Source organism: Sus scrofa, chromosome 14 (assembly GCF_054392235.1).
Source record: "Sus scrofa isolate SSC_HxYL_T2T_F1_AM1 chromosome 14, Sscrofa_HxYL_maternal_Yorkshire_Landrace_v2.0, whole genome shotgun sequence".
Lineage (NCBI taxonomy): Eukaryota > Metazoa > Chordata > Mammalia > Artiodactyla > Suidae > Sus > Sus scrofa.
Window position 1 is genome coordinate 49,443,078 of NC_139396.1, and position 25,228 is coordinate 49,468,305.

The 25,228-nt window shown below is 53.1% G+C and overlaps 1 protein-coding gene and 1 non-coding gene across 6 annotated transcripts in view; one reads left to right on the forward strand and one right to left on the reverse strand.

Moving 5' to 3' along the window:
• Positions 1-22,745, forward strand: part of DHX37 (DEAH-box helicase 37) — a 978,033-nt gene extending 955,288 nt beyond the window's left edge. For 4 of the 5 annotated variants that reach the window (XM_021072288.2, XM_084996147.1, XM_021072286.2 and 1 more), the window contains exons 7-27: positions 2,340-2,436; positions 4,044-4,157; positions 7,106-7,207; positions 7,408-7,522; positions 8,116-8,211; positions 8,421-8,503; positions 9,716-9,860; positions 10,326-10,402; positions 11,189-11,421; positions 14,954-15,065; positions 16,201-16,307; positions 16,455-16,643; positions 17,578-17,702; positions 17,804-17,920; positions 19,365-19,537; positions 20,354-20,468; positions 20,594-20,731; positions 20,906-21,000; positions 21,084-21,157; positions 21,781-21,878; positions 22,036-22,745. In XM_021072288.2, coding sequence (XP_020927947.1) covers positions 2,340-2,436; positions 4,044-4,157; positions 7,106-7,207; positions 7,408-7,522; positions 8,116-8,211; positions 8,421-8,503; positions 9,716-9,860; positions 10,326-10,402; positions 11,189-11,421; positions 14,954-15,065; positions 16,201-16,307; positions 16,455-16,643; positions 17,578-17,702; positions 17,804-17,920; positions 19,365-19,537; positions 20,354-20,468; positions 20,594-20,731; positions 20,906-21,000; positions 21,084-21,157; positions 21,781-21,878; positions 22,036-22,121 — 2,491 coding nt within the window. In that variant the 3' untranslated portion in view covers positions 22,122-22,745. Of the gene's footprint in view, positions 1-2,339; positions 2,437-4,043; positions 4,158-6,225; positions 7,208-7,407; positions 7,523-8,115; positions 8,212-8,420; positions 8,504-9,715; positions 9,861-10,325; positions 10,403-11,188; positions 11,422-14,953; positions 15,066-16,200; positions 16,308-16,454; positions 16,644-17,577; positions 17,703-17,803; positions 17,921-19,364; positions 19,538-20,353; positions 20,469-20,593; positions 20,732-20,905; positions 21,001-21,083; positions 21,158-21,780; positions 21,879-22,035 lie in introns of all 5 variants that reach the window. The other variant, XM_084996148.1, reaches the window with a different exon arrangement.
• A 1,485-nt stretch (positions 22,746-24,230) lies between these two features.
• On the reverse strand, positions 24,231-24,302 carry TRNAA-UGC (transfer RNA alanine (anticodon UGC)). The gene has a single exon. It is a non-coding gene; the product is annotated as a tRNA-Ala (tRNA).
• Between the last annotated feature and the right edge of the window lie 926 nt (positions 24,303-25,228).

Genomic DNA, 25,228 nt, shown 5'->3' on the forward strand with positions numbered 1-25,228 from the left:
TTAGGCTCACCACACACACACACACACACTGTACTGAGGGGACAAAATGGCCCTCATGGGGACTTGGGGATGGAGCAGAGCAGCGGGTGGGCAATGGCAGGCAGGCAGTGATTAGTACTCAGCGTCATTGCCAGGTCAGTTTATAACTCAAGGTTCCAAAATGAAAATCCTCTCCCTGAGACTTCCCTTGTGTCTCAGTGAGTTAAGAACCTGACATAGTGCTCATGAGGATGCAAGTTCAATCCCTGGCCTCCTTAGTGGGTTAAGGATCCAGTGTTGCTGCAACCTGCAGTGTAGGTTGCAGATGTGGCATCCTGAGTTGCTGGCCATTGCCATAGCTGTGGCTGTGGCTGGCAGCTGCAGCTCTGATTCGACCCCTAGCCTGGGAACTTCCATATGGGAGGACCCACACCTGGGAACTTCAGGTGTGGCCCTGAAAAAAAAAAAAAGATCTGATCCTCTCCTGGCAGAAAGGCTGCAGGACTTGCCTGGGAAAGCAGTTGGAACACAGTATGGCACTGACTAGAGTCTGGCATGGCGCTGTTTCCATAACACAGACCCCTGGGCCTTGGTCCAGACTGTCCAGTTCAGACTTGAAGGGGCAGTGTGTCCAGTGTGGGTCTAAGGCTCAGGAAGCACAGACGTTATATAGAGGGAAAGCATCCTCTATCCATGCTGTCATCATATGTGTACTGAGCAGGACTGGCGTGGGTCAGCCCTGTCCTGGCTCTGAGACAGCCGCCCACCCCCAAAAGGGACAGCACTCAATGGGGAACCTCATTGCGTTTGCATCTTAGGTGGGCGAGGTGCTCCCCAGCTCCCCAGGCAGCCACCACTGCATGTTTCCTATGGATCCTTCTGTGCACAAACAACTCTGTTTCTCACTGTCTGACTGCTACACAGTGGTTCATATTGTTCATACCCTTCTTTGTCTCTACTGTTCCATTTCAAGGCATATATTGAAAATGAGAGGACATGCAAAGCTGCCCCTTTTTTCCATCCTCTTTATTTAACTTTTTAGTGCAGAATTTTCAAGCAGGTACAAAAGTAGACCAGTACGATGAGCCACTGTGTCCCTGAAAACCAGTTTCAGTATTGTCAGCTCGTGACCAGTTTTGTCCCATCTGTGCTCCATACCCTCCCCCTGACTCAGATGTCATATTATCTAATCCTCAGTATTTCACTGTGTGAGTCTTAAAGATCAAGACACTATTTTTCTTTCTTTTTTAAGGTAGAGACTCTTAAAACATAATTGCAATAGTGTTACCTTAACTAAAGAGTGTATTATGACCCCCGAGTGTCCTCCCATCTATGTTCATGTTTCCCAGGTTGTCTCCCAAAAAGCTTTTTTTTATTGGGTCTTATTGTCTTTTTAAGGCCCTTTTCAAGGCATATGAGGTTCCGAGGCTAGGGGTCCAATTGGAGCTGTAGCCGCCGGCCTATGCTGGAGCGACAGCAGTGTGGGATCCATGCCACACACCACAGCTCATGGCAATGCTGGAACTGTAACCCACTGATTGAGGCCAGGGATTGAATCCACAAACTCATGGATGCTAGTTGGGTTCGATAACTGCTGAGCCTTGAAAAGCTGTGTGTGTGTGTGTGTGTGTGTGTGTGTGTGTGTGTGTGTGTGTGTGTGTGTGTGTGTGTGTGTGTGTGTGTGTGTTGAAGGGAACTCCTAAAAAGCTGTGTGTGTGTGTGTGTGTGTGTGTGTGTGTGTGTGTGTGTGTGTTGAAGGGAACTCCTAAAAAGCTGTGTGTGTGTGTGTGTGTGTGTGTGTGTGTGTGTGTGTGTGTTTGTCTCTTTAGGGTCAAACCTGAGGCATATGGAGGTTCCCAGACTAGGAGTCTAATCGGAGCTGTAGCCGCTGGCCTCCGCCACAGCAACGCGGGATCGGAGCCACGTCTGCGATCTACGTCACAGCTCACAGCAATGCCAGATCCTTAACCCACTGAACAAGGCCAGGAATCGAACCCTCAACCTCATGGTTCCTAGTTGGATTTGTTTCTGCTGCACCTCGACAGGAACTCCTTTTTTTTTTTTTCTTTCTAAAAGGCTCGAGTAGTTGGTTGTTCACTGGGCTCTGGCTGAGGTCCATGTATGTGTTTGATTGACATGCCTTTTACTTGGCCATGACAACTCCCATCCCCCTTCACACTGGAGGTTCTGGAGACAAGGTGGGGCAGGCAGGAATCAAGGCCTTGCTCAGGGAGCCAGTGGGCCTGCTCTAAGCCACCTGCCGGGTGGGGCCAGGCCTGATCTTCTGCCCACTTTGGAGCAGCCATGCAGCTGCAGCTCTAGGAGAATAGCTTGCCCTGAGCTAGAGCCTGTCCCCACAGGGTTGTCTCCTATCAGATCCGATATGAAGGAAACGTGACTGAAGAGACCAGGATCAAGTTCATGACAGATGGCGTCTTGCTCAAGGAAATCCAGAAGGTTGGTGGCTTCATCATGTGGTACAAAGCAAGGCCAGTGAGCGTGGGGGGCAGGAAGCTAGGGTGTCAAATGGAGTATGAGCAGCTGGCTCGCGAAAGGTTAGCAAAGTACCGTGTATCACCCTGCTGCTCTGTGACTTTGGGTGAGTTACTGAACCTCTCTGAGCCTTAGTTTCTTTTTTCTTTTCTTTTTCTTTTTTGTCTTTTTGTCTTTTCAGGTCTGCACCTGAGGCATATGGAGGTTCTCAAGCTAGGGGTCAAATCAGAGTTATATCTGCTGGCCTACACCACAGCCACAGCAACGCAGGATCCGAGCTGTGTCTGTGACCCACACCACAGCTCACAGCAACACTGGATTGAATCCGCAACCTCATGGTTATCAGTCAGGTTTGTTAGCCACTGAGCCACGACAGGAACTCCCTGAGTCTTAGTTTCTTGCTCTGCAGGCTCGTACCTTCCTCATATCTGCCTTGGAGCAAAAATTATATCATTCATGAAAGCAACCTTAGCACAGTACCAAGTGGGTGCTAATTAAATGTGAACTTGTGTTTAGTGGGATTTGGCTCACAGATACTTTGCATTAGTTAAGTGCATATGCTTCTTCTTCTTCTTCTTTTTTTTTTTTTTTTTTTTTTTTTGGTCTTTTAGGTCCCTACCCACGGCACATGGAAATTCCTAGGCTAGGGGTCCAATCAGAGCTGTAGCAGCCGGCCACAGCCACAACCACAGCAATGCCAAATCCAAGCCGTGTCTGCAACCTACACCACAGCTCACGGGAACGCCGGATCCTTAACCCACTGAGCAAGGCCAGGGGTGGAACCCAAGTCCTCACGGATGCTGGTCGGGTTCATTAACTGCTGACCCACAATGGGAACTCTCCATATGCTTCTTACTGGCTGTATGATGTTCCCCTGGGCAGGGGTCTCTGGGAAGGGCAGGGCTGACTCTTGCCTCCCCTACCTCCAGACCAGCCAGGGTCACCTGGGAAGGTGACTGTGTTTGAGGTCTGATGGCCCCTTTCTGTATGGCATATGCTGTCCTGTTGCCCTCGGTCCCCCACCCACCCCGACTCCCCCTCATTCCTGTTCCCTTCCTGCCCTCCGCTCCATTGGTGTCTGCATTTGGTTGCTCGGCTTTAGTAGAGAGGAGCTGCCGTGCTTTTCCTCTCTGGCTTTCTCTGTCTCTGTCTTTGTCTCTTCCTCTCCACCCTTCGTGCCCCCATCCCCCAGCCTGCCTGTGACTGTACTTTCTTCACATCTATCTTCTCTCTCTAAATAAACGTTTATTTGCCGCACTTTAAAAAAAAAAAATAGTCAGCTTTTCTCTAGCAGTTTCTCTGCTGGGCCCCAGACCCCACGCTGTGTACTTTACAGATAGCAGTTGTCATCAAAACTTTACCCTGAACCTGTGAGATGGGTCCCACTGTCCCATTTGAGAGATGAAGCAACTTGCCCAAGGTCGCAAGCCAGGAGCCCTTGCAGAGCGAGCATTCCATGATCTGTGCTGGCTCCCAGAGGGCTCCTTGCCTGGCCGTTTCAGGGTACATGGTGACCCTGGGGTGCTCAGGCCCGGTGGCAGCCTCACCCCCAGACTCTCCCCGTCTTCCAGGATTTCCTGCTGCTGAAGTACAAGGTGTTGATCATTGATGAGGCTCACGAGAGAAGCGTGTACACCGACATCCTGATCGGCCTTCTGTCCCGCATCGTGTGTCTCCGGGCGAAGGTAGGTGGGAGCAGGGGTGCCAGGGAGCCCTGAGTCCCAGGCCACAGGTCTCCTGGGAGAGGATCCCCTGGGCCTGGTGCCAGGGGAATCACCCAGTATGAGTCCAGTTCTGGATCCGGCCTCATTAGCTATTACCCTTCCCTCTGTCCAAAGCGAGAGGCTCAAGCAGGGAGATCCTGGCAGTCCAGGCCCCACTGCAGCTGCCTTTAAGACACCAGCCGGGTCTTTGGAGTCCTCAGGGCTGGTGGGGCCGTCCAGCCAAGCCCTGATGTTCCACGTGCTCTGAGAAGCTTACCCTGCACCTGGCCTGGTGTCAGTCAGCCTCTCCCTCCATCTCCCTAACCCCTGGTCAGGCAGAGGTGGACATACTGCCCAGAGGTGGGGGCTCTGCAGAACAGTCCTGTTCTAGCCCCGCCCAGTCCCAATGAAAAGTCAACACTTTACCTACCATGGCCAGTTTTCACTAGTGTTTGATTGACCTTTTGATCAAACAGACATCAGTTCTGTGTGTGCTATGTACCAGGCCTGTTCAAGGCATTGAGCTTGTGACGATGAGTAAGCTGCTATGTGACCTTGGATAAAGAAAGGTTCCTGCCCTCCTGGGGTTTCTCTGTTAGTGAGGACAACCAGCAGTAAGCAAACTGAGAAAGCCTGTGAGCTGGGGAGAGGGGGCAGTACCAGGCAGGACGGTTGGTAGTGAGAGGGTGGCCTTTGGTGGGGTGGGGGAGCTGCAGGAAGTGAGGGAGTGAGGAGGAGCTACTGATGGGAAGAGATTCAATAGCGGTGCAAAGGCCCTGGGGCAGGAGTCAGCTTGCTATCTGGTTTTTGTAACTTTATATAATCAACACACTTAAAGAGTACAATTCATTGGTTTTCTTTTTAGTATATTCAGAATGGTTATGCGATCACAACACTCAACTTTAAAATATTTACAGAGTTCCTTTTGTGGCTCAGTGGGTTAAGAGCCCATCTAGTACCCATGAGGACGAAGGTCCAATCCCTGGCCTCTCTTGGTGGGTTAAGGACCCAGTGTTGCTGTGAGCTGTCGTGTAGGTCCCAGAGGTGGCTCGGATCCGGGGTTGCTGTGGCTGTGTCACAGGCTGGCAGTGCACCCCATCATAGCCTGGGAACTTCCATATGCCCCAGGTGCAGCCCTAAAAAGCAAAATAAATAAAGAAATAAAATATTTTCATCACTCTGAAAAGAAACCCTCTAACTGCCATGCCCATCCTCCCACACAGCCCCCATCTCAAGGTATCTGCAGTCCGCTTTTTGTGTTTATGGCTTTGTCTATTTTGGATTTTTCATCTAAATGAAATCACACATGTGATTTCTTTTACTAGCAGATTTTCAAGGTTCATCCACATTGTAGCCTGTGTCAGAGCTTTGCTCCATTTTTCTTTTTTCTTTATTTTTAATGGCCACACTTGCAGCATATGGAAGTTCCCTGGCCAGGGATTGAATCTGGGCTGCCACTGTGACAAGGCCCGATCCCTCCCTGCACCATGGTGGGAACTCCCTTTTTTTTTTTTTTTTTTTTTTTTTTTTTCCCTTTTGTGGCTGCACCCACAGCATATGAAAGTTCCCCAAGCCAGGGATCAAACCTGCATTGCAGTTGTGACTTGTGCCACAACTGTGGCAAGGCCAGATCCTTAACCTACTGCGCCTCACGGGAACTCCAGTGCTTGGCTCCTTTTCCTGGCTTAACAATGATCCATGTGTGGGTGGGCCACGTCTCACATATCCATTCATCTGTTTATGGACAATTGGGCTCTTTCCGCTTTTTGGCTCTCATGAACATTTGTGTTCAAGTCTCTGTGGACGTATTTCCTTCCTCTTGCGCCTCTGCTTGGGAGCAGAATTGCTGGGTCTCATGGGAGCTTTGCGTTTAACCACTTGAATTATCCCAGACTGTCTTCCACAGTGGCTGTGCCCTTAACGTCACCCCAGCAGTGTGCAGGGTACCAGTTCCCAACATCTTCAGGCACACTTGTGGTTTTGCTCCCTCCCTCCCTCCCTTTTTTATTTTTGTGGCCATACCCACGGCATATGGAATTTCCTGGGCCAGGGGTTGAATCTGAGCCACAGCCATGACTTACACCACAGCTGTAGCAATGCCAGATCCTTTAACCCACTGAGGATCCTTGAGCTCACTGTCCCGGGATGTGAATCGAACCTGGCAACCCTAGGTCCTGCAGTCATTTTCTTAGCCCAGTGCACCACGGCAGGAACTCCGGTCTTTCATTTCTTTAGTCCCTGCCATCCCAGTGGAGGTGAACTGTCTCACTGCGGTTGAGATTTGTGTCCTGAAGATTTGGGTCCAGGGGTGGGATGGGGTGAGCGAGGTGGGGAGAGCAGGGGGTACACAGGGTGGGGCCAGACTGGGGAGGTCACTATGGAGAGGAGACAGGGCCTTCAGTCTGCACCCTGCCTCTCACCTTGACTTTTGATCATCAAAGACACTGGACCTCTGTAGCTCTCAGGTTGGGGATTTACTAGACTCTGCAGACAGCCTCAAAGGGCTCAGGAGCAGAGCCTACTGCAGGGGCTGAGAACCAGGGACCCCCCCCCACCCCCAACCGCCATTGCATGTACACCCAGTCAGGTTATTCCCCTGAACCTTGGGGCCAGACAGACAGTCTTGATGTTGGGTGAAGGCAGACAGCAGCCTTACCCACCAGGCCTGTGGGTTGTGTGGAGCCCAAGCTCAGCCCTCCTGTGTCACCTTAACCATCAGAGCCTGATTCTGGGGGATCTTAAAGGTCCCAGGAGAGGCAGACCCTGCTGCCCGCCCACTTCTTCCACTTTTGCTGGGATTTTTGGCAACCAGAAGTGGGACTGAGGAGCGGGGGCTGGAGGGAGGCTGGGAGGGCTGCAGTCTCCCTTGACCTGACTATCAGCGCTCCTGCCCCCGGGGGCCTTGGGTCCCCATGTCTTTCATCCCCCAGAGGCACCTGCCGCTGAAGCTGCTCATCATGTCGGCCACACTGCGGGTGGAGGACTTCACCCAGAACCAGCGGCTCTTCGCCCAGCCACCCCCGGTCATCAAGGTACCGTCAGGCCAGGGTCAGGGTGGCGGGGGGCCCCTCTGTCAGCTGCGACAGAGTGTGGAATGCCTGGTAGTGGGGAGATGGCCAGGGCTGTAGCACCAAGCAGAGATCCTTATGGTCAGAACATTCAGAGAAGTGCTGGGAGCCGGGGCCTGTCGTCCTCCACCCTCAAGCCCGTGCCGCCCTGGGCTCCCTCGCAGGTCGAGTCCAGGCAGTTCCCCGTGACAGTGCACTTCAACAAGCGGACGCCGCTGGAAGACTACAGCGGGGAGTGCTTCCGGAAGGTCTGCAAGATCCACCGCATGCTGCCTGCAGGTGAGGCTCTGGCCAGGAGGAGGCTGGTCCTCCCCTTCCAGCCCCGGGGTGCTGGCAGCGGGGCTCCTGGCCCAACTTGGAGCACTCACAGCACCTCCCCTCCTGAGTTCTGCCCCGAGGATCGTGAGGCTTCAGTGACTAACTGGGAGGGAGGGGGGAGAGAGCCGCGTGCCCTTGGTCCCCAGGGCCCAGGCAGGTGCAGTTGGGCATAGGTGCCTACAGACATGAAGCAGAAGAACAGATATGTCCCACCTGAGTCTCACTTCTGAGCCCCTTCACTGTGTCCCCATGGCCCGTGGTTCTGCTGGTTCCGTTTATTCACACTTGGGTTGCTTCCTCTTCCTGTGAGTGGAGCTGCTTTCTCGACCTTTTGGGCTCAGGCCCAGGGATGGGGCTGCCAGCTGGCATGTAACTGTCACAGAGCCCTCAGTGTGCAGGTAGTGGCCCATTGCTGTTCTGGGCCTCTGCAGCTCTGGTTTGACCGGCTCTTCCTCATGTCCCGGGTCCTAGAGCAGGCCTGGCACATGGTCATGGCCAAGGCAGTGTTTACTGCATGAGCCAGTGGGTCACCGAGGGCCTGCTTCTCCCCACAGGCGGCATCCTGGTGTTCCTGACGGGGCAGGCAGAGGTCCATGCGCTGTGCCGCAGGCTGAGACGAGCCTTCCCACTTGCCAGGCACAGGCTGCCAGGTAACCCCAAGCCGAAGCCCCTCGCCCAAGAGGCTGGGGGTGGTCAGCCCGGGCTTCAGAGCTTCCCCCAAAAGAGTCGACCCTTTGCCTGTCCTCCCTTCCCCCCAGTGAATGGTGATCCGTGCAGTGGCCTTAGCCTGGACAGAATCCTGAAGACCTGCCATCAGCCAGGAGATGTCTCTCTCCCTAATCTGCTCATCTTTTCCCAGAAAAGGATGATCAGAAAGATTCAGTAGAAGAAATGCGGAAGTTTAAGAAGTCTCGGGCACGGGCGAGAAAGGCCCAGGCCGCGGTACGTAGAGGCCAGTGGGGGCAGCCCAGGCTCTGAAGTCACCCTGTCCATGTGGTGGCTGCTGGCTCCTTGCGGCTGTGCAGATATAAATTTACCTAAAACCAAACAAAATGAAGATTCCACTCCTCAATCATTTTAGACACATTTCAGGTGTCCAGAGGTGACCTTATTGGACAACCAGGGTCTAGAATTTTCCTGCCATGGAAAGAGGCCGGCTGATGCTGCTTCAGGGGCTGTAGGGTGGTTGTGATTTGAACAATTCCAGGCTCCCTGTCCATGGGCCAGAAGGATGCTTCTGGAAGGCGGGGCCCTGAGCCCCTGAGCAGGGCCTGCAGAGATCCTCAGGGAGAGTGGGACAAGGAAAAGGGACCCTTGGCCCTTGCTGAAGAGCTGGGGGGTGGGCAGGCCAGGGGTGAGGGGAGCTTACCCCAGGGTATCTACCTGTCACCTCTGCTTTTACAACTCGCCAAGCAGCGTTTGCTGTGCTTCCCACGTGTCAGCTCAGAGTCCTCACAGCAGCCCCAAGAGAAACCCTGTCATCACCCTGACTTTATTTTATTTTTTATTTTTTTATTTTTTAAGGGCCACACTTGCGGCATATGTAATAAGTTCCCAGGCTAGGGGTCAAATTGGAGCAATAGCTACTGGCCTACACCACAGCCATAGCAACATGGGATCCGAGCCACATCTGCGACCTACACTACAGCTCACAGCAACTCTGGATCCTTAACCTGCTGAACAAAGCCAGGGATAAAACCTGTGTCCTCATAGATACTAGTTGGGGATGTTACTGCTGAGCCACAACAGGAACTCCACCCCTGACTTTGTTTTATTTTATTTTTTGGTCTTTTTAGGGCCACACCCATGGCAGATGGAGGTTCCCAGGCTAGGGATCTAATTGGAGCTACAGCTGTCGGCCTACACCACAGCCACAGCAATGCCAGAGCTGAGTTGTGTCTGTGCCCTACACCACGGCTCACGGCAACGCCGGATCCTTGATCCACTGGGCGAGTCCAGGGATCAAACCAGCAGCCTCATAGTTCCTAGTCAGATTCGTTTCCGCTGCACTCCACCAGGAACTCCATCCACCCCTGACTTTAGATGTGGACACTGAAGCAGGAGGGATTGCGTTACCTGTCTGGGTCACTTGAGATGTGGATGGCCACACCGAGTCACCTGCAGCCCATGCGTCTGATGTCTCATTTACCTTAGACGTTGCCCCAAATCAGTTTGGACAATTACTCGGTGTTGCCAGTGGGCGAAGGCGACGAGGACAGGGAGGCGGAAATGGATGAGGAGGAGGAGGCCTTGGGCTCCGACCTGGACCTGGACTTAGGGGACGATGGAGCCGATGGAGGTGTGACCTGGTGGGGCCTCTGTTCACGTTACTCTGGAGCCCTGGGGACCTTGGTCCAGCGGGAGGGCCTTGCTAGTGATGAACTGGGTTTCTGCCTGCCCTGCCCCTGCTCGCTCCTGAGCTCCTAAGACGCCTGGCATGGAGACGTCCCCCAGGTATCTGTTGTGCTGGTTGTAGTGGGGGTGCTTTGCCTGGGCTCAGCTTAGCTGTGTGAATGCAGACTCCGGGGGAACGGTGGGGCCAGGATTGAGCCCCCAGGGGTCACTGCACAGGGCCTGGGACCTGGAGCCAGGCTCTTCTGAGGCGGAGAGACTACAGCATAGCTGGCTTTGCCCACTCTCTCTGTCCATTCCCAGGATTGAGACCCCTGCCAGCTGGGCTGCGTGGAGACCTCTCTAGCAAAGGTGCCAGGGGTGCCAGGCAGCTTGGGGCGTGGGGTGCAATGGGCCTCTGCCTTCCCTGCAGGTGAGCAGCCTGATGCCTCGATTCCCCTCCACGTGCTCCCTCTCTACTCTTTGCTGGCCCCAGAGAAGCAGGCACAGGTAACAGTGTGGGCCCAGAATGGATGCTCAGCAAGGACACCTAAGGGCATGAGGGGTAGGGGGGTGGGTCAGGCTCCGGGTCGTCCTCCCCGTCAGTTGTTTGATCAGCACCCCAGATTTTTTCTTTCTTCTTTTTTTCTTTTTTGGCTGAATGACAGCATATGGAATTCCTGGGCCAGCTGCAGTCTCCACCTAAACCACGGCTATAGCAATTGTGCTCGGCCAGGGATAGAACCTGTGTCCCACTGCTCCCAAGATGCTGCCCATCCCATTGCGAGCACCACAGATTTTTGAAAGGGTATTGGGATCTCCTACTTGGAGGGCAGCAACACTTCCCATGTTTCTTTTTGTCTTTTTTTTTGTTTGTTTTTTAGGGGTGCTCCTTTGGCATGTGGAGGTTCCCAGGCTAGGGGTCTAGTTGGAGCTATAGCTGCCAGCCTACACCACAGCCACAGTAATGCGGGATCCTTAACCCCCTGAACGAGGCCAGAGATTGAACCTGCATCCTCATGGTTCCTAGTCGGATTTCTTTCTGCTGTGCTACAACGGGAACTCCACTTCCCATGTTTCGTTCAGGAGCAGTGGCCAGAGGCAAGGAGAGGACTTGTTGACCTGGTCGTGTCCCAAGCCCTGCTCAGCCTCGGCTGGTTTCTCTCTGGTCGAATGTCCTGGCTTTGCGTATTTCCTATGACCTCTGTCCCACGAAGTCTTCCCTGATTCTGGTGGGACAGAGGTCAATTTTCTTGCTTCTTCTCCACCCCCATCCCCCCTACCCCTGCATCCTAGGTCTTCCAACCTCCCCCCGAGGGGACGCGACTGTGTGTTGTGGCCACCAATGTGGCCGAGACATCCCTCACCATCCCAGGCATCAAGTATGTGGTGGACTGTGGGAAGGTCAAGAAGCGGCACTATGACCGTGTTACCGGCGTGTCCTCCTTCCGTGTCACCTGGGTCTCCCAGGCCTCAGCAGATCAGCGAGCCGGCCGCGCAGGCCGGACGGAGCCTGGCCACTGCTACAGGTGGGGCTGCTAGGGGCCCCTCCAGTGACATAGGGGCCACTCTGCAGTGGTCACCCACCCATGGGTGAGAAAAGGGGGTCCTGCTTCCCACTGGAAACTGTCCTTGGGGTCCACACATCCTAATCTGGTTGGCTGTCAGGCACTTGCATTATTTTTATTTTTATTTTTATTTCGGTTGTGCCCGTGGCATGTGGAAATTCCTGGGTCAGGGATGGAACCCTGCCACAGCAGTGACCCAAACCCTTGCAGTGACAAAGCTAGATCCTGCTACTCTACAAGGAAACTCTGGCACTTGAATTAGTTTGTTATTCTGATACGGACATCAGACCCTGTGCCTTAAGCATCTTTGTTTTTGGTTTGTTTTATTAACAGCTTTATCAAGGTAAAATTTGCATACCATAAAACTCACCATTTTATTATCTTTTGGCACACTCACAGCATGTGGAAGATCCCAGGCCAGGGATGGAACCCAAGCCACAGCAGTGACAATGCTAGATCTTTAGCCATCTTGCCCACCAGGGAACTTCTAAAACTCACCTTTTTTTTTTGCTTTTTAGGACTGTGCTCTCCTGGCATATGGAGGTTCCCAGGCTAGGGGTTGAATTGGAGCTACAGCCGCTGGCATACACCGCAGCCACAGCAATGCAGGATCTGCCACCTGCATCTTAGCTCACGGCCACGCCTGATCCTTAACCCACTGAGTGAGGGCAGAGATTGAACCTGTGAGCTCATGGATACTAGTCAGATTTGTTTCCGTTGCGCCATGACAGGAAGTCCCTAAAACTCACCATTTTAAAGTGAGCAGTTCTGTGGTTTTTAGTATATTTGGAGTTATGCAATTATCACTATTATTTTTCAAACACTCTCCTCACCCTCAAAGAAACCTCATGCCCATTAATTGGTTTCTCCACACACCTCCCTGCTGCTCCCCACTTCTCCCCCACCTCCTAGCACCTGGCAACCACTAATCTCCTGCCTTTTTTACAGATTTGCTTATTTTGGACATTTTTCAAGAATAGAATCAGCCAATATGTGTCCTTTTGTGTCTGACTTCTTTCACTCAGCGTCATGTTTTCAGGGTTCATCCACATTGTAACTTGTGTCAGAGCTTCATGCCTTTTATTTATTTACTTATTTATTTTTCTTTTTGGGCTGCACGCACAGCATATGGAAGTTTCTGGGCCAGGGATCAAATCCGAGCCACAGCTGCAGCCTATGCAACAGCAACAGCAACGCCAGATCCTTAGCCCACTGTGCCACAGGGGGAGCTCCAAGAACTCTATTCCTTTTTTTTTTTTTTTTTGTCTTTTTGTCTTTTTGCTATTTCTTCGGCTGCTCCCACGGCATATGGAGGCTCCCAGGCTAGGGGTCAAATCGGAGCCGTAGCCACCGGCCTATGCTAGAGCCAGCAACGTGGGGTCCGAGCCACGTCTCCAACCTACACCACAGCTCACGGCAACGCCGGATCGTTAACCCACTGAGCCAGGGCAGGGATCGAACCCACAACCTCATGGTTCCTGGTCGGATTCATTAACCACTGCGCCACGACGGGAACTCTTTTTTTTTTTTTTTTTTTTTTTTTTTTTTTTTTTTTGTCTTTGTGTCTTTTTGTCTTTTCTAGGGCCGCTCCCTCAGCATATGGAGGTTCCCAGGCTAGGGGTCGAATTGGAGCTGTAGCCGCCGGCCTACGCCACAGCCACAGCAACACGGAATCCAAGCCATGTCTGCGACCCACACCACAGCTCACGGCAACTCCTGATCCTTAACCCACCGAGTAAGGCCAGCGATCAAACCCACAACCTCATGGTTCCTAGTTGGATTTGTTAACCACTGAGCCATGACAGGAACTCCTCTGTTCCTTTTAATGGCTGAATAATGTTGCATTGCACAGGTGGACCACATTTCACATGGCCATCCATCTGTTGGTAAACACTTGGGTTGTGTGCACATTTCAGCCACTGTGACTAGTGCTGCTCTGAACATCTGTGTATAAGCATTGAATATCTGTCTCCATGTCTCTTGGGTACATACCTAGGAAGGGAGTTGCTGGGTTATATGGTGACTCTCTGTTTAATGTTTTGAGGAACCAGACTGTTTGCCACAGCAGCTGCACCATTTTACATTCCCACCAGTGGTGTGTGTGTGTTGGTTCTAGTTTCTCCACATCCTCATCGACACTTGCTGTTTTTATCCAGTCTTGCTGTGGCTGTGGTGTAGGCTGGCAGCTGAAGGGCTCATTCAATCCCTAGCCTAGGAACTTCCATATGCTGCAGGTGCAGCCATAAATACAAAACAAAACAAAACGCTTGCTGTTTTTCATTTTATAAAAATGAAAGCATGAGGGAGTTCCCTTGTGGTCTAGTTGTTAAGACTCAGTGCTTTCACCGCTGCAACCTGTGTTCAGCCCCTGGTCTGGGAACTGAGATCCTACATCAAGCCAGTGTGTGCTGTGGCGAAAAAAAATGAAATTATGAGATAGTATCTCACAGTAGTCTTGGTTTACATTTCTCTAATGACGTTGAGCATCTTTTCATGTGGTTATAGGCTATTTGTATGTGTTCTCAGGAAGAATGTCTAGTCATATGTTTCATTTATTTTTCTTTTTTTCTTTTTTGGCTACCACAAAACATGGAAGTTCCCAGGCCAGGGATCAAATCTGAGCCAAAGTTGCCACCTAAGTCACAGCTGTAGCCATGCCGGATCCTTTAACCCACGGTGCTGGGCCAAGGAGCTAAACTGCATCCTTGTGCTGCAAAGACACTGCTGCTGATCCTATTATGCCACAGCAGGAAGTCCTCGTTTATTTTTCTTTTTCGCTTTTTAGGGCAGTTTCTCAGGCTAGGGTTTGAATCGGAGCTACAGCTGCTGGCCTATGCCATAGCCACAGCAACACAGGATCCGAGCCACATCTGTGACTTACACCACAGCTCACAGCAACGCCAGCTCGTTGAGCCACTGATAGAGGCCAGGGGTCGAACCCACAGCCTTATGGTTACTAGTCAGATTTGTTTCCGCTGTGCCACAATGGGAACTCCCTCATTTATTTTTCAATCAGATTATCTTTTGTTTTTTCTCTCCTGGGTTGTCTTTTGATTGATGAATTGTGAGTGTTCTTTGTATAATTCTGATATTATATTTTTGTGAAAGGTATCATTGGTAAATATTTCCTCCCAGTATGTATGCTGGCTTTTTTTTGGTTGTTGTTCCTTTTCAATAGCTTTATGCTGTTTTTTTTCAACATTACTTTAAATTACCTAAAAAGTAGAAAATTGAGGGAGTTCCCATTGTGGCACAGCAGAAACTAATCCAACTAGGAACCATGAGGTTGCAGGTTTGATCCCTGGCCTTGCTCAGTGGGTTAAGAATCCCATGTTGCCATGAGCTGTGGTGTAGGTCACAGATGTGGCTCAGATTCTGTGTGTGTGACTGTAGCTATGGGGTAGGCCGGCAGCTACAGCTCTGATACAACCCCTAGCCTGGGAACTTCCAAATAGAAAAAAAAAAAAAATTTCTGGTGTTTCTCTTGGTGCAGGCTCTATTCCTCTGCGGTTTTCGAGGACTTTGAGAAGTTCCCCCCTCCAGAAATCACCCGGAGGCCTGTGGAAGACTTGATCCTTCAGATGAAAGCTCTCAATATTGAAAAGGTCAGTCACAGCCCCAACCCTGCCACCCCCCTCCCTGGCCTGCCAGCCTGCCTGTGTCCAGTCTGGTGGGCTGTTCCCCCTTCCCTGCTCCCTGAATGTCCTCGAACCCCCTGTGCAGGGGTCGCCCTGCTCCAGGAGGGGTGGTGCAGGCAGAGAGAAGCCCCTCGCCCGTCAGCAGTCGCCCCCATTCCTTTTCCCCCAGCCCCTGACCAGGAGTCTACTTTCTGTCCTGTGGGTTTTTCTCCATTTTGCACAGTTCGTATAAATGGATCACACGATATTTGTCCTTTCTCGTCTCACGTTCTTTTCATCAGTTCAGCCACACTTTGTGTCAGGATTTCATTCCTTTTGATGGCTGAATCTTATTCCATTCTATTGATGGACCATAGTTTACCCCCCCCTTTTTTTTTGGCCACCCGTTGGCATATGGAGTTCCCAGACCAGAGATCAGATCTGAGCTGCAGCTGCCATCTAGGCCAAAGCTGCAGCAACGCCAGATCTTTAACCCTCTGAGCCGGGCTGGTGTTCAAACAATCCCGTTGCACCACAGGGGGAGCTCCCGTTTACCCTTCTGCTGATGGACCCTTGTTTCTGCCGCTTGGCTCTAACGATTAGTGCTGCTGTGAACACTTAATGTACAAGTATTTGTTTGAATGCTTGTTTGAGCTGGTCACTACTTCCAACATGCCACTGTCCCCCAGCCTGGTCACTCCCTGTCCCCTCTCCATTTCGTGGTCTGGGCACATTTTCTGCTGTGATACAGTTTAGTCACGTGTGTGCTCTCTGGTCATCTGTGGTCCCTTCAGGTTGGATGAAAGCTCCACACGGGACTGAGCCCTTGTCCTGCTCTTCTCAGGAATGGCCCTTGGTGCCCGCAGGGTGCTCCATACGTGCCCCTGAGTGAGTGGGTGATGTGAGCACATGAAGGAAGGGGGCCTTTGGGCCTCCTCCCCCTGACATGTGGACTCGAGTGTGCGCAGGGCCCCTTTCTGAGTGCCTAGGCCACCCTGCCCCACGTTCGGAGGGTGATGGTGCTCAGGGGACAGGTATAAGTCCTGTCCCCCTGCCAGGCCTCCCTGGCCCCTCTTCCGGCCCCCGGCTTCATGTGACTCCTGCCTGTCTCCCTGTGTTCCAGGTCATCAACTTCCCCTTCCCGACGCCCCCCTCCATAGAGGCCCTCATTGCTGCTGAGGAGCTGCTGATCGCCCTGGGTGCCCTGCAGGCTCCGCCCAAAACAGAAAGGTAGGGTGGGGGATGGGGGGAGTGGGGTCAGGGGGCAAGTGCTGGCCCCATCCTCTGCCCTCTCTCCTGAGCCGATGGAGCTCCAGGCCTCTTGGTGCAGAAGGCTCGCCATGGAGACCCCATCGCAGACTTCTGTCTGTCCTCCAGGATGAAGCAGCTGCAGAGGTCTCGGCTCAGCTGCCCCATCACCGTGCTGGGCAGGACCATGGCCACGTTCCCTGTGGCCCCGCGCTATGCCAAGATGCTGGCGCTGAGCAGGCAACACGGCTGCCTGCCCTATGCCATCACCATCGTGGCTGCCATGACCGTCCGGGAGCTGTTCGAGGAGCTGGACAGGTGGGGCCAGGGGCTGGCACTCGGGCGGGGAGCTGGGGACGGCCTCCTGTGGCATGACTGCCCACTGAGCAGCCTTGTGTGAGACCATCATCCTCTCTGAGGCCTTCAGTGTGCTGACCTCTCTAGATGATCTGGCTAATAAAACTCTGTTGTAATAAAACTCCTTAAGCATTGCTGATGCCAAGACTCAGTAGCCCAGACTCTGGGCCCTCCTCTCCCTCTGCCATCTCTTAGTTCTGTGGCCTTGGGAAAGCAGCTTCCCCTCTCTGTGCGTCTTCCTCATTTGGAAAATGGGAGTGAGATGTTAATAGTAATTGGGTCGTTATCAGAGTTAAAATAGCAAAGGTGACCATGCCTGACACATACCTAAGTGTCAGGTATTATTTTCAGGCTTGGGAACCATGAGAATGATTCATTTATCCAGCCCACACTCGGTGGGTATTTCAGCAGTTTTAGGACATTGTTTATAAGCGGCAGGGCCCACGTGCAATATTCCTTGTTTGTTGGATTCTTTTTTTCTTTTTATAGTCACACCCGCAGCATATGGAAGTTCCCAAGCCAGGGCCAAATCAGAGCAGCAGCTGCTGGCCTACACCATAGCCACAGCAACAGCAGGTCTGAGCTGCATCTGCGCGCGACCTGTGCCGCAGCTCGTGGCAACGCTAGGTCCTTAACCCACTGAGCCACAACAGGAACTCCTAGACTGTTTATTTGTATCGGTCTCTAGATGTGGGATTGCTGGGTTAGGAGGGACACACGTCTTTAATCTTTGTGGCTACCAGAGGTGAATTTTGAGTTTTGAGCCAGAGCTCAAGACCAGGAGGATCATGTTAAGCAGTGACCCCACCAGGTCCGCCCTGAGTAACCAGCGAATTTCCTTCCCTTGTGGCCAAGGGGGCCCGGGCAATAACCCCGATGGTGTGTGTGTTTGCAGACCGGCTGCCAGCGACGAGGAGCTCGCCAAGCTGAAGGGCAAGCGAGCCCGGGTGGCCCAGATGAAGAGGATCTGGGCAGGGCAGGGAGCTTCTCTGAAACTCGGAGACCTCATGGTGTTGCTAGGTAAGTGCCTGGTGCGGATGTAGAGTGTATAGTGTGGATGTGGAGTGTGTTTGTCCCAGGGACGGGACGGGGCGGTAAATGAGTGCTCCCCTCATCCGCAGGCGCCGTGGGAGCCTGCGAGTACTCTGGCTGCTCACTGCAGTTCTGCGAGGCAAACGGGCTGCGGTATAAGGCCATGATGGAGATCCGGCGCCTGCGGGGCCAGCTGACCACCGCAGGTACGACCCCACGCCAGCCTTGGTCTGCGCTCTGCAGAGAACTTGACCCTGATGTTGTTTAAAGTCATCTGGAGGGATGTCATCCACAGACAGTCGGTCCTCCTTATTCGCTGATTCCATATTTCTGAATTCACCTATTCGCTAAAATTTATTTTTATGCTTCACGCTTTTGTTGTCCTTTGGGGACACGCATAGGAGCAGAGCAATGACACATGTGTGCTCTCCCGTCAGGTTGTCTTGTCTCATCTTTTCCTTAGTGACGTACCTCTCACCCTCTGTTCTGGCTCTGGCCTGGACCAGCTGCTGGCCACACATCCTGCCCAGCGGCCTCCTCCAGGGGTCCCTGCTGCCAAGGAGGGTCTGGTCCAGTGGAAGGGGCCCCTCTTTTTGGAATCAGGGAGCAACGGGCAGTTCCGTCTCTGCTTTCCGCTCCTGGTGGTCTGAGCAGTGGGGACCAGACCTGTCTGAAGCCACATTAGGACCAGGCCTGGGAGATGAGAACTCCTGGCAGCAACGGAGCCTGCAGGTCTTCTACGGCCTTGTCACAGAGTTCTGCTTCCTTCCTGTTTCTTTGCTCTTCTCTCTTAATTAGGTTAAAATGTTTTGTTGGAAAGACAGCAGATTTATATTGCAAACCTCAGAACAAAGAGCCCACTCTCCTCACCTGCCTTCCCGGTCCTGCTCCTCCCCTTTTCCCTCCTGCCCCCTCCCTCTCTGAGGAGCAGGGCCCAAAGCCCCATCTCCTTTCTTCTCCCTGCAAGAAGTCCCAGACCCCTTGTCACTGCTCTGGCTTGGGGTTGATCTCTGGTCCGGAAATTTTTTTTTTTTTCTGCCTTTTCTAGGGCTGCTTCTGTGGCATATGGGGATTCCCAGGCTAGGGGTCAAATCGGAGCTGTAGCCACTGGCCTACACCACAGCCACAGCAACGCCAGATCCACGCCATGTCTGCAGCCTACACCACAGCTCACGGCAATGCCGGATCCTTAACCCACTGAGCAAGGCCAGGGGCCGAACCCGTAACCTCATGGTTCTTAGTCGGATTCGTTAACCACTGCGCCACGATGGGAACTCCATGGCCCGGGAACCTCTGCATGCCCCAGGCATGGCCAAAAAAACCGAAACAAAACAAAATGGGTGTCCCAGAGCTTCAGATCCTTCTCAAGCAAAAGGAGGAGGCCCTATCCTGGGTCTCCTGGTGGGCGTGCTCCCTGCCCGAGGCCAGCAGGGAATCAAGTGCTGGCTCTCTAAGCATCCACAAAGGACCTGAGGTTTTGTCCTAAGGTAGAGGCAGCCATTGGTGCGGGTGGGCAGCTGGTTCTGCCCTGCAAGGAGCTTCGTCCCCCTGGCAGCCTTGGTCCCAGAGCTCTGAGGTGAGTGGTGGGGGGCCTTCCAGAAGGAAGCCAGCCCCAGACCTCGCCATCCTCACACCTGGCTCTCCCCACAGTCAACGCCGTGTGCCCCGAGGCCGGGCTCTTCGTGGACCCCAAGATGCAGCCACCTTCCGAGAGCCAGGTGACCTACCTGCGGCAGATCGTGACAGCCGGCCTGGGTGACCACCTGGCCCGCAGGGTCCAGAGTGAGGACCTGCTGGATGAAAAGTGGAAGAACGCCTACAAGGTCGGGTGCTGGCTCAGGGACAGACGGGCGGTGCCCCCACCCCCCACCTCATGTCATAGTAGCCTGGGCACTGGGCACCATCAGGTCGCCTGCCAGAGGCCGCCACAGCGACCCTGGAGTCTGGGGGGCTTATTGTTCTCATTCATGGGTCCTGCAGCCTCTGGGAAAATTCCCACAAGGTGGGTGGTGCGGTCACCCCTCCCTTTGGTTGTTCGCTCGCTTCACCCCAGCTTCACTTATTAGAGATAGAAATCACCCTCCCTACAACACACCATCTTAAAGTGTGTGATTCGGGGGTTTCAGTCTATGCCAGAGCCATGTAACCATCATAATTACCTTGAGACCCTTTTTTCTGAATCTGTGAGTCAGCTTCCTGTCTCTGCAGACTTGCTAGTCCACATGTTTCACACGGATGGAATCTTAGCCACGTGGCCTTTTGTACTTGGCTTCCTTCACCCAGTATCTTGGGGTCGTGTTCTGCCGCCATCCCTCCCCCCCCCCCCCCCCCCGCCCACCCCCCGTGCCGGCACACAGCAGTTTGATGTAGGATCTCAGTTCCCAGACCCAGGATTGAATCCAGGCTGAGTCCTAACTCCTAACTCCGTCATGTTCTTGGCGGGTCACACCATAGGCTGTCAGTACCTTTCACAGCAAGATACCCACTCCATCGGCAGACACACCACTCTCTGCCCATCTATCTGCTTCCAGACGTGCTCCTGCATTTCTGGCTAAGGGGATACCTGGATTCGGGTGGGTTATCCTCACCTGGTCTCACCTGTTTTCTGGACTCACTCCCACCCACCGTCTCTCTCACAGACACCCCTCCTCGATGAACCTGTCTTCATCCACCCCAGCTCTGTCCTCTTCAAGGAGCTCCCCGACTTTGTGGTCTACCAGGAAATTGTGGAGACCACCAAGATGTACATGAAAGGTAGTGGAGCTGGCTGGCCCCTCCCCCAGCCCCCTTGGCTCTGATGAGCTGTGTCACCAGGACCCCTGTGGGGAGAACCCCTGAGCCCCTTGCTGAGCCACCAGCCCCTCTCTCTTGACCCCCAGGCGTCTCTACCGTGGAGGTCCAGTGGATTCCCGTTCTGCTGCCTTCTTACTGCCAATTTGACAAGCCCCTGGAAGAGCCGCCCCCCACCTATTGCCCCGAGAAGGGGAGGGTGCAGTGTCATCAGGCCAGCGTGTTCTGTGAGTCGGGGTGACTTCCCAGTGGCCTTAGGCTCCAGTGGACACATGGTCCCACCTCCCATGTGCCCTGAGAAGTATGTGTGTTCTGGGCAGAGTCCCCCTTGGTGGGCAGGCATGGGACTGGGGGTGCCGCTGGCGTCTGCTGCTGCCTCTTCACCAGCCCCTGTGCCCCAGATCGCGTCGGCTGGTCGCTCCCCGCTGTCCAGGTGGATTTTCCAGAGGGCATTGACTGCTACAAGCACTTCGCTCGGGTTCTGCTGGACGGGCAGGTAGGCACCCCAGTGGCTCCCTTGGCACCATGGGTGGGACGTGCTCCTGGGACCCCTTACCCTGTCCTGTGTTCTCTCCCCAGGTCTTCCCCAAGCTGGCCTCCTATAAGGGCTGTTTGCTCTCCAGCCCCAGCACAATGTTGAAGACCTGGGCCAGGTAGACATTCTCCCGGGAGCATTGGGGTGGGCAAGTAATGGAGGAGCTGGTACTAGTGTTCTGGGGCTGCAGTAGCAAATTACCACCCGCCGAGGGGCATCTAACAACAGAAATCTGTTCTTGGGGTTCCATCATGGCTCAGTGGAAATGAATCTGACTAGTATCCGTGAGGATGCAGTGGCTCAGTGGGTTAAAGGATCTGATGTTGCCTCCTTTCCTTCTTTTTGCCCGAGGCTCAGCCCCAAGAACATGCCTCCCTCTTCCAGAAGCTGGCTGGGGGTTGGGGGGAGAGCAGGAAGCATGCAGGGACCCTACTCATGCACAGAGCCCAGGGACTAGGGATGTCCCCTGCCGACAAATCATTCACCTAGCAGTTGGTTTTGAGCTTCTGCTCTGTGCCAGGTGTTTCCTTGTGGGATCTTCCAGGGCAGGGAGGTTGGTTCCAAACAGGATAACTAGTACAAATGGCAGGTGGTGGCGTTGCCTATGAACAGAAAGAGCAGGATGGGAGGTTGAGGGGATGAGGCGTCAGGTTGGCGGGGTTGGTCAGGGGACGCAGGGCTGTGAGCCAGCAGAAGGCACATGGGCTTCGTGATGCCCATGTCCTGTGTTCCTACCCACAGGCTGCAGCCCAGGACAGAGAGTCTCCTGAGAGCCCTTGTTGCTGAGAAAGCCGACTGCCGAGACACCTTGCTGGCTGCTTGGAGGAAAAACCCCAAATGTGAGTCAGACCAGGGTGGGCACCCCATGGCCAGGGGGTTGGGGAGTGGGGACTGGATGGGGCCACCTGGGGAGCCCGGGGTTGGCGGGAAGGTCTGCCCTGCAGTGGGTGGCCGGGCACCGGGCTGCCCTGACCGTCCTCCCTCCCGCCCCTGCAGACCTGCTGGCTGAGTACTGCGAGTGGCTCCCGCAGGCCATGCATGCTGACGTCGAGAAAGGCTGGCCACCCACCCCTGACCACTGACTCGGGGCCTGCCCATGGGGCCAAGGACTGGCCTAGGGACCTAGGAGGCTGGCGGCAGCCAGCGTCCAGCATGGTCACCCTGATCCCAAGGCTGCTCCCAGGAGGCAGGTCACGCCCCTGGACACCCTTGTTTATCTTGGCTCTATTCTGGGCACAACTTGCTACCACCTTGGGCCTTATGATCCCAGGAGTGACTTTTGTAGCTATTTATTACAGGGCAGCTAATTTTTTTATCTCCCACGCTAGCCTCGTTTTAAATATGCCCTGTGGGAATTCCCAGGTGGCACAGTGGGTTAAAGATCTAGGGTTATCACTGCTGTGGCATGGCCCACTGCTGTGGCGCTGGTTCAGTCACTGGCCTGGGAACTTCTGCATGCCGTAGGTACGGCCAAAAAAAAAGCCTCTGTGGACTACATTAGTCCCTTGTAGAGAAGCAGGGCTGGGGGGCGAAGGTGACCATGGGCCCTTCCCTTCATCTGTTCCCTGCGGAAGTAGTACCCCCCTCCCCCCAGCCCGGGAGGATCCCCCCAAGGCTCCTGCCTTCTCCTGTGGCATGGGCATCTCCTCCCTGGGGACAGTGCCTGGCTGGCTACATTGCTGTAATAAATCTTTGCTTTGATAACAGTTGTATACCAAGTCTAGTGTATTCTTTTGGGGAAACTCCAAACATGGGGTGGTCCCGGGGACACCCTCTCCCCCAGCCCCGCTCCTCTCCCCCCAGTCCCATGGTCTGGTCTGGATGGTTGCTCACAAACATGTTAGTGGTAATCATAGAGCACAATGAGCCAGCAGAGACTGATAATTTTTCTCACTTTAGGTATTTCTCCTAAATCAGTTTGTGCTAACATAATATAAACTCATAAATTCCAATTCCATAAGATAAATACATAAGTAAGACAAAACAACAAAGACACATGTTTAATATTCCAAAACGATTCACTTTCTCCACAGCCTGGCCACTAACCCTAGTGTTCTCCCAAACTGGGAGGTCTCCCCTACTCCCTGCCCTACCCCCACCCCCACCACTGCAACATCCATGCCGTCTGCAAGGTCTGTAAGTCCATGTCTGTAAGTCCATGTCCAGAATTTGTCCAGAATCCCCACATGCTCCCCACTTCCACTGCTGCACCACCCCACCTCCGCTCTCAGCAATCCTCCACCAGCTTCTGCATGGGCAGAAGCAGCGGCTTACTGAAGCACCTCTTAGTAGACCCGGGTATAATGTACTCACCATGTGGCCGCCAGAGGGAGCCATTTCAAACCTAAATCCGGAGAGTTCCCTGGTGGCTCAGCAGGTTAAGGATCCCGTGTTGTTGCTGAGGCTCCGGTCACTCGTGCAAATTCGGTCCCTGGCCTGGGGAACTTCTACATGCTGCGAATGCGGCCAAAAATTAAAAAAACAAAAACCTAAATCTGATCAAGTCATTCCTGTGCATCAGGTCTTAGGTCTTGAAAGAATTAACCCCCTCGTACCCTCGTTCATGAAACTCCATGCACAGGGTTTTTTTTTTTCCCTGTTCCTTCAATGCAGATTCCTTCCTCCGCTCTTTAACCTCAGGGCCTTGTTACCATTTTCTCCATTTTTGCAAACAGGCCTCCCTGAGTTTAGCTGCAGCAGCCCTCACTGTCTTAAAAATACTCATTGCTACTTGCTTATTGCTAGTTTCCTAAATTGGAATAGCAAGTCCAGGAGGGCTGAGAAACCCTGCCGGTCTTATCCAGGGGATACAAAGGTACTTGACACTACCTGGGCGCATGGTAGGTGCCCAACATGTCTACATTTCTCTGCACTAGGCGCTCAGGAGTCAACGGGTGAATGGCCAGTTGCAAAACCCTCCGTAAAAATCCGGTGTTTTCTGTTTGTAACACCAAGCAATAGGAGTGTTCGTTTCAAGACACAGTCTTCTGCTGACCTGAGTCTGAATTCCAGGGGAGGGGACTTGGGCATCTGTGATTGAGCCCACAGGCAGTTGCCTGGAGGCGCGCTCTCCCACGGAGCTCCCTTTACAAGCCAGCTGATGGGAATTTTCTCTGCTTTGTCTTTCGTTTAAATAACTGCTTGGCCTGCTGTTTACTTAGAAGGGGGTCGGGGGGCAGAAAGAAAAAGCGTGGAGATGCCGGGGATTGAACCCGGGGCCTCATACATGCAAAGCATGCGCTCTACCACTGAGCTACATCCCCTGGCCGGCTGTTTTCTGTTCTGGGAAGAAGGATATAGGAAGTGACGTCTTAGCTTAGTTTGCACATGTTTTTTTCCCGTTCTGGGGGTTCAGCTCCTCATTGACTCAAGCAGGTCCTGCCATAACCCAGGAAGCCCATCAGCCAGAGACACCAAGCCCGATGCCTGTAGAAACACGGATCTAGAGCAGATGGGTGTGGCTGCCGGAAAGCAGTATTTCTATATGAGTTGAAAAAGAGAGCTCCGGCGGCGGCACATCCTCGTTAGTATAGTGGTGAGTATCCCCGCCTGTCACGCGGGAGACCGGGGTTCGATTCCCCGACGGGGAGGCTGACTTACAGTTTTGGCCACCCCAAAAAAGGTCATCTTCCAAACCTACAGATTAAACTAAACGTAAGAGAAAATGTGATTAACCCAGTTGTTTGGGAAATGAGGAAATGCTCCTCATGTCAGAAAGATGCCTCTGCTCCCGAGGATGTGCAGAATGAAAAAGGGGCACTACAGGCTCCCCTTTATGTTAGAATTTATATATGTATATATATATATATACACACACACACATATATATACACATATATATATACACACACACACATATATATACACATATATACATATATATATATATACTGAATGTATTCTTATTTATATTTCTCACAGTGACAATGAGAGCAAACAGGGTATAACCCCCTTCTTGTTCCCGGCAGTATTCATTAGGTGCTTTACAGGTGTACACCCATTTAATCCTCACGCCAAGCCCGGTAGGGAGTCTTATATCACATCAAACAAATGAAACGCAGCCACAGAGAAAGGATCCAGTACTTGTCCAAGGTCATCTAGACACTGGTTACTTCTAGAGAGGAGGACTGGGCTAAGATCCAAGTAACTCTGCCTTTCCATTTGTACTTTTCTGGATCGTTTGACTTTT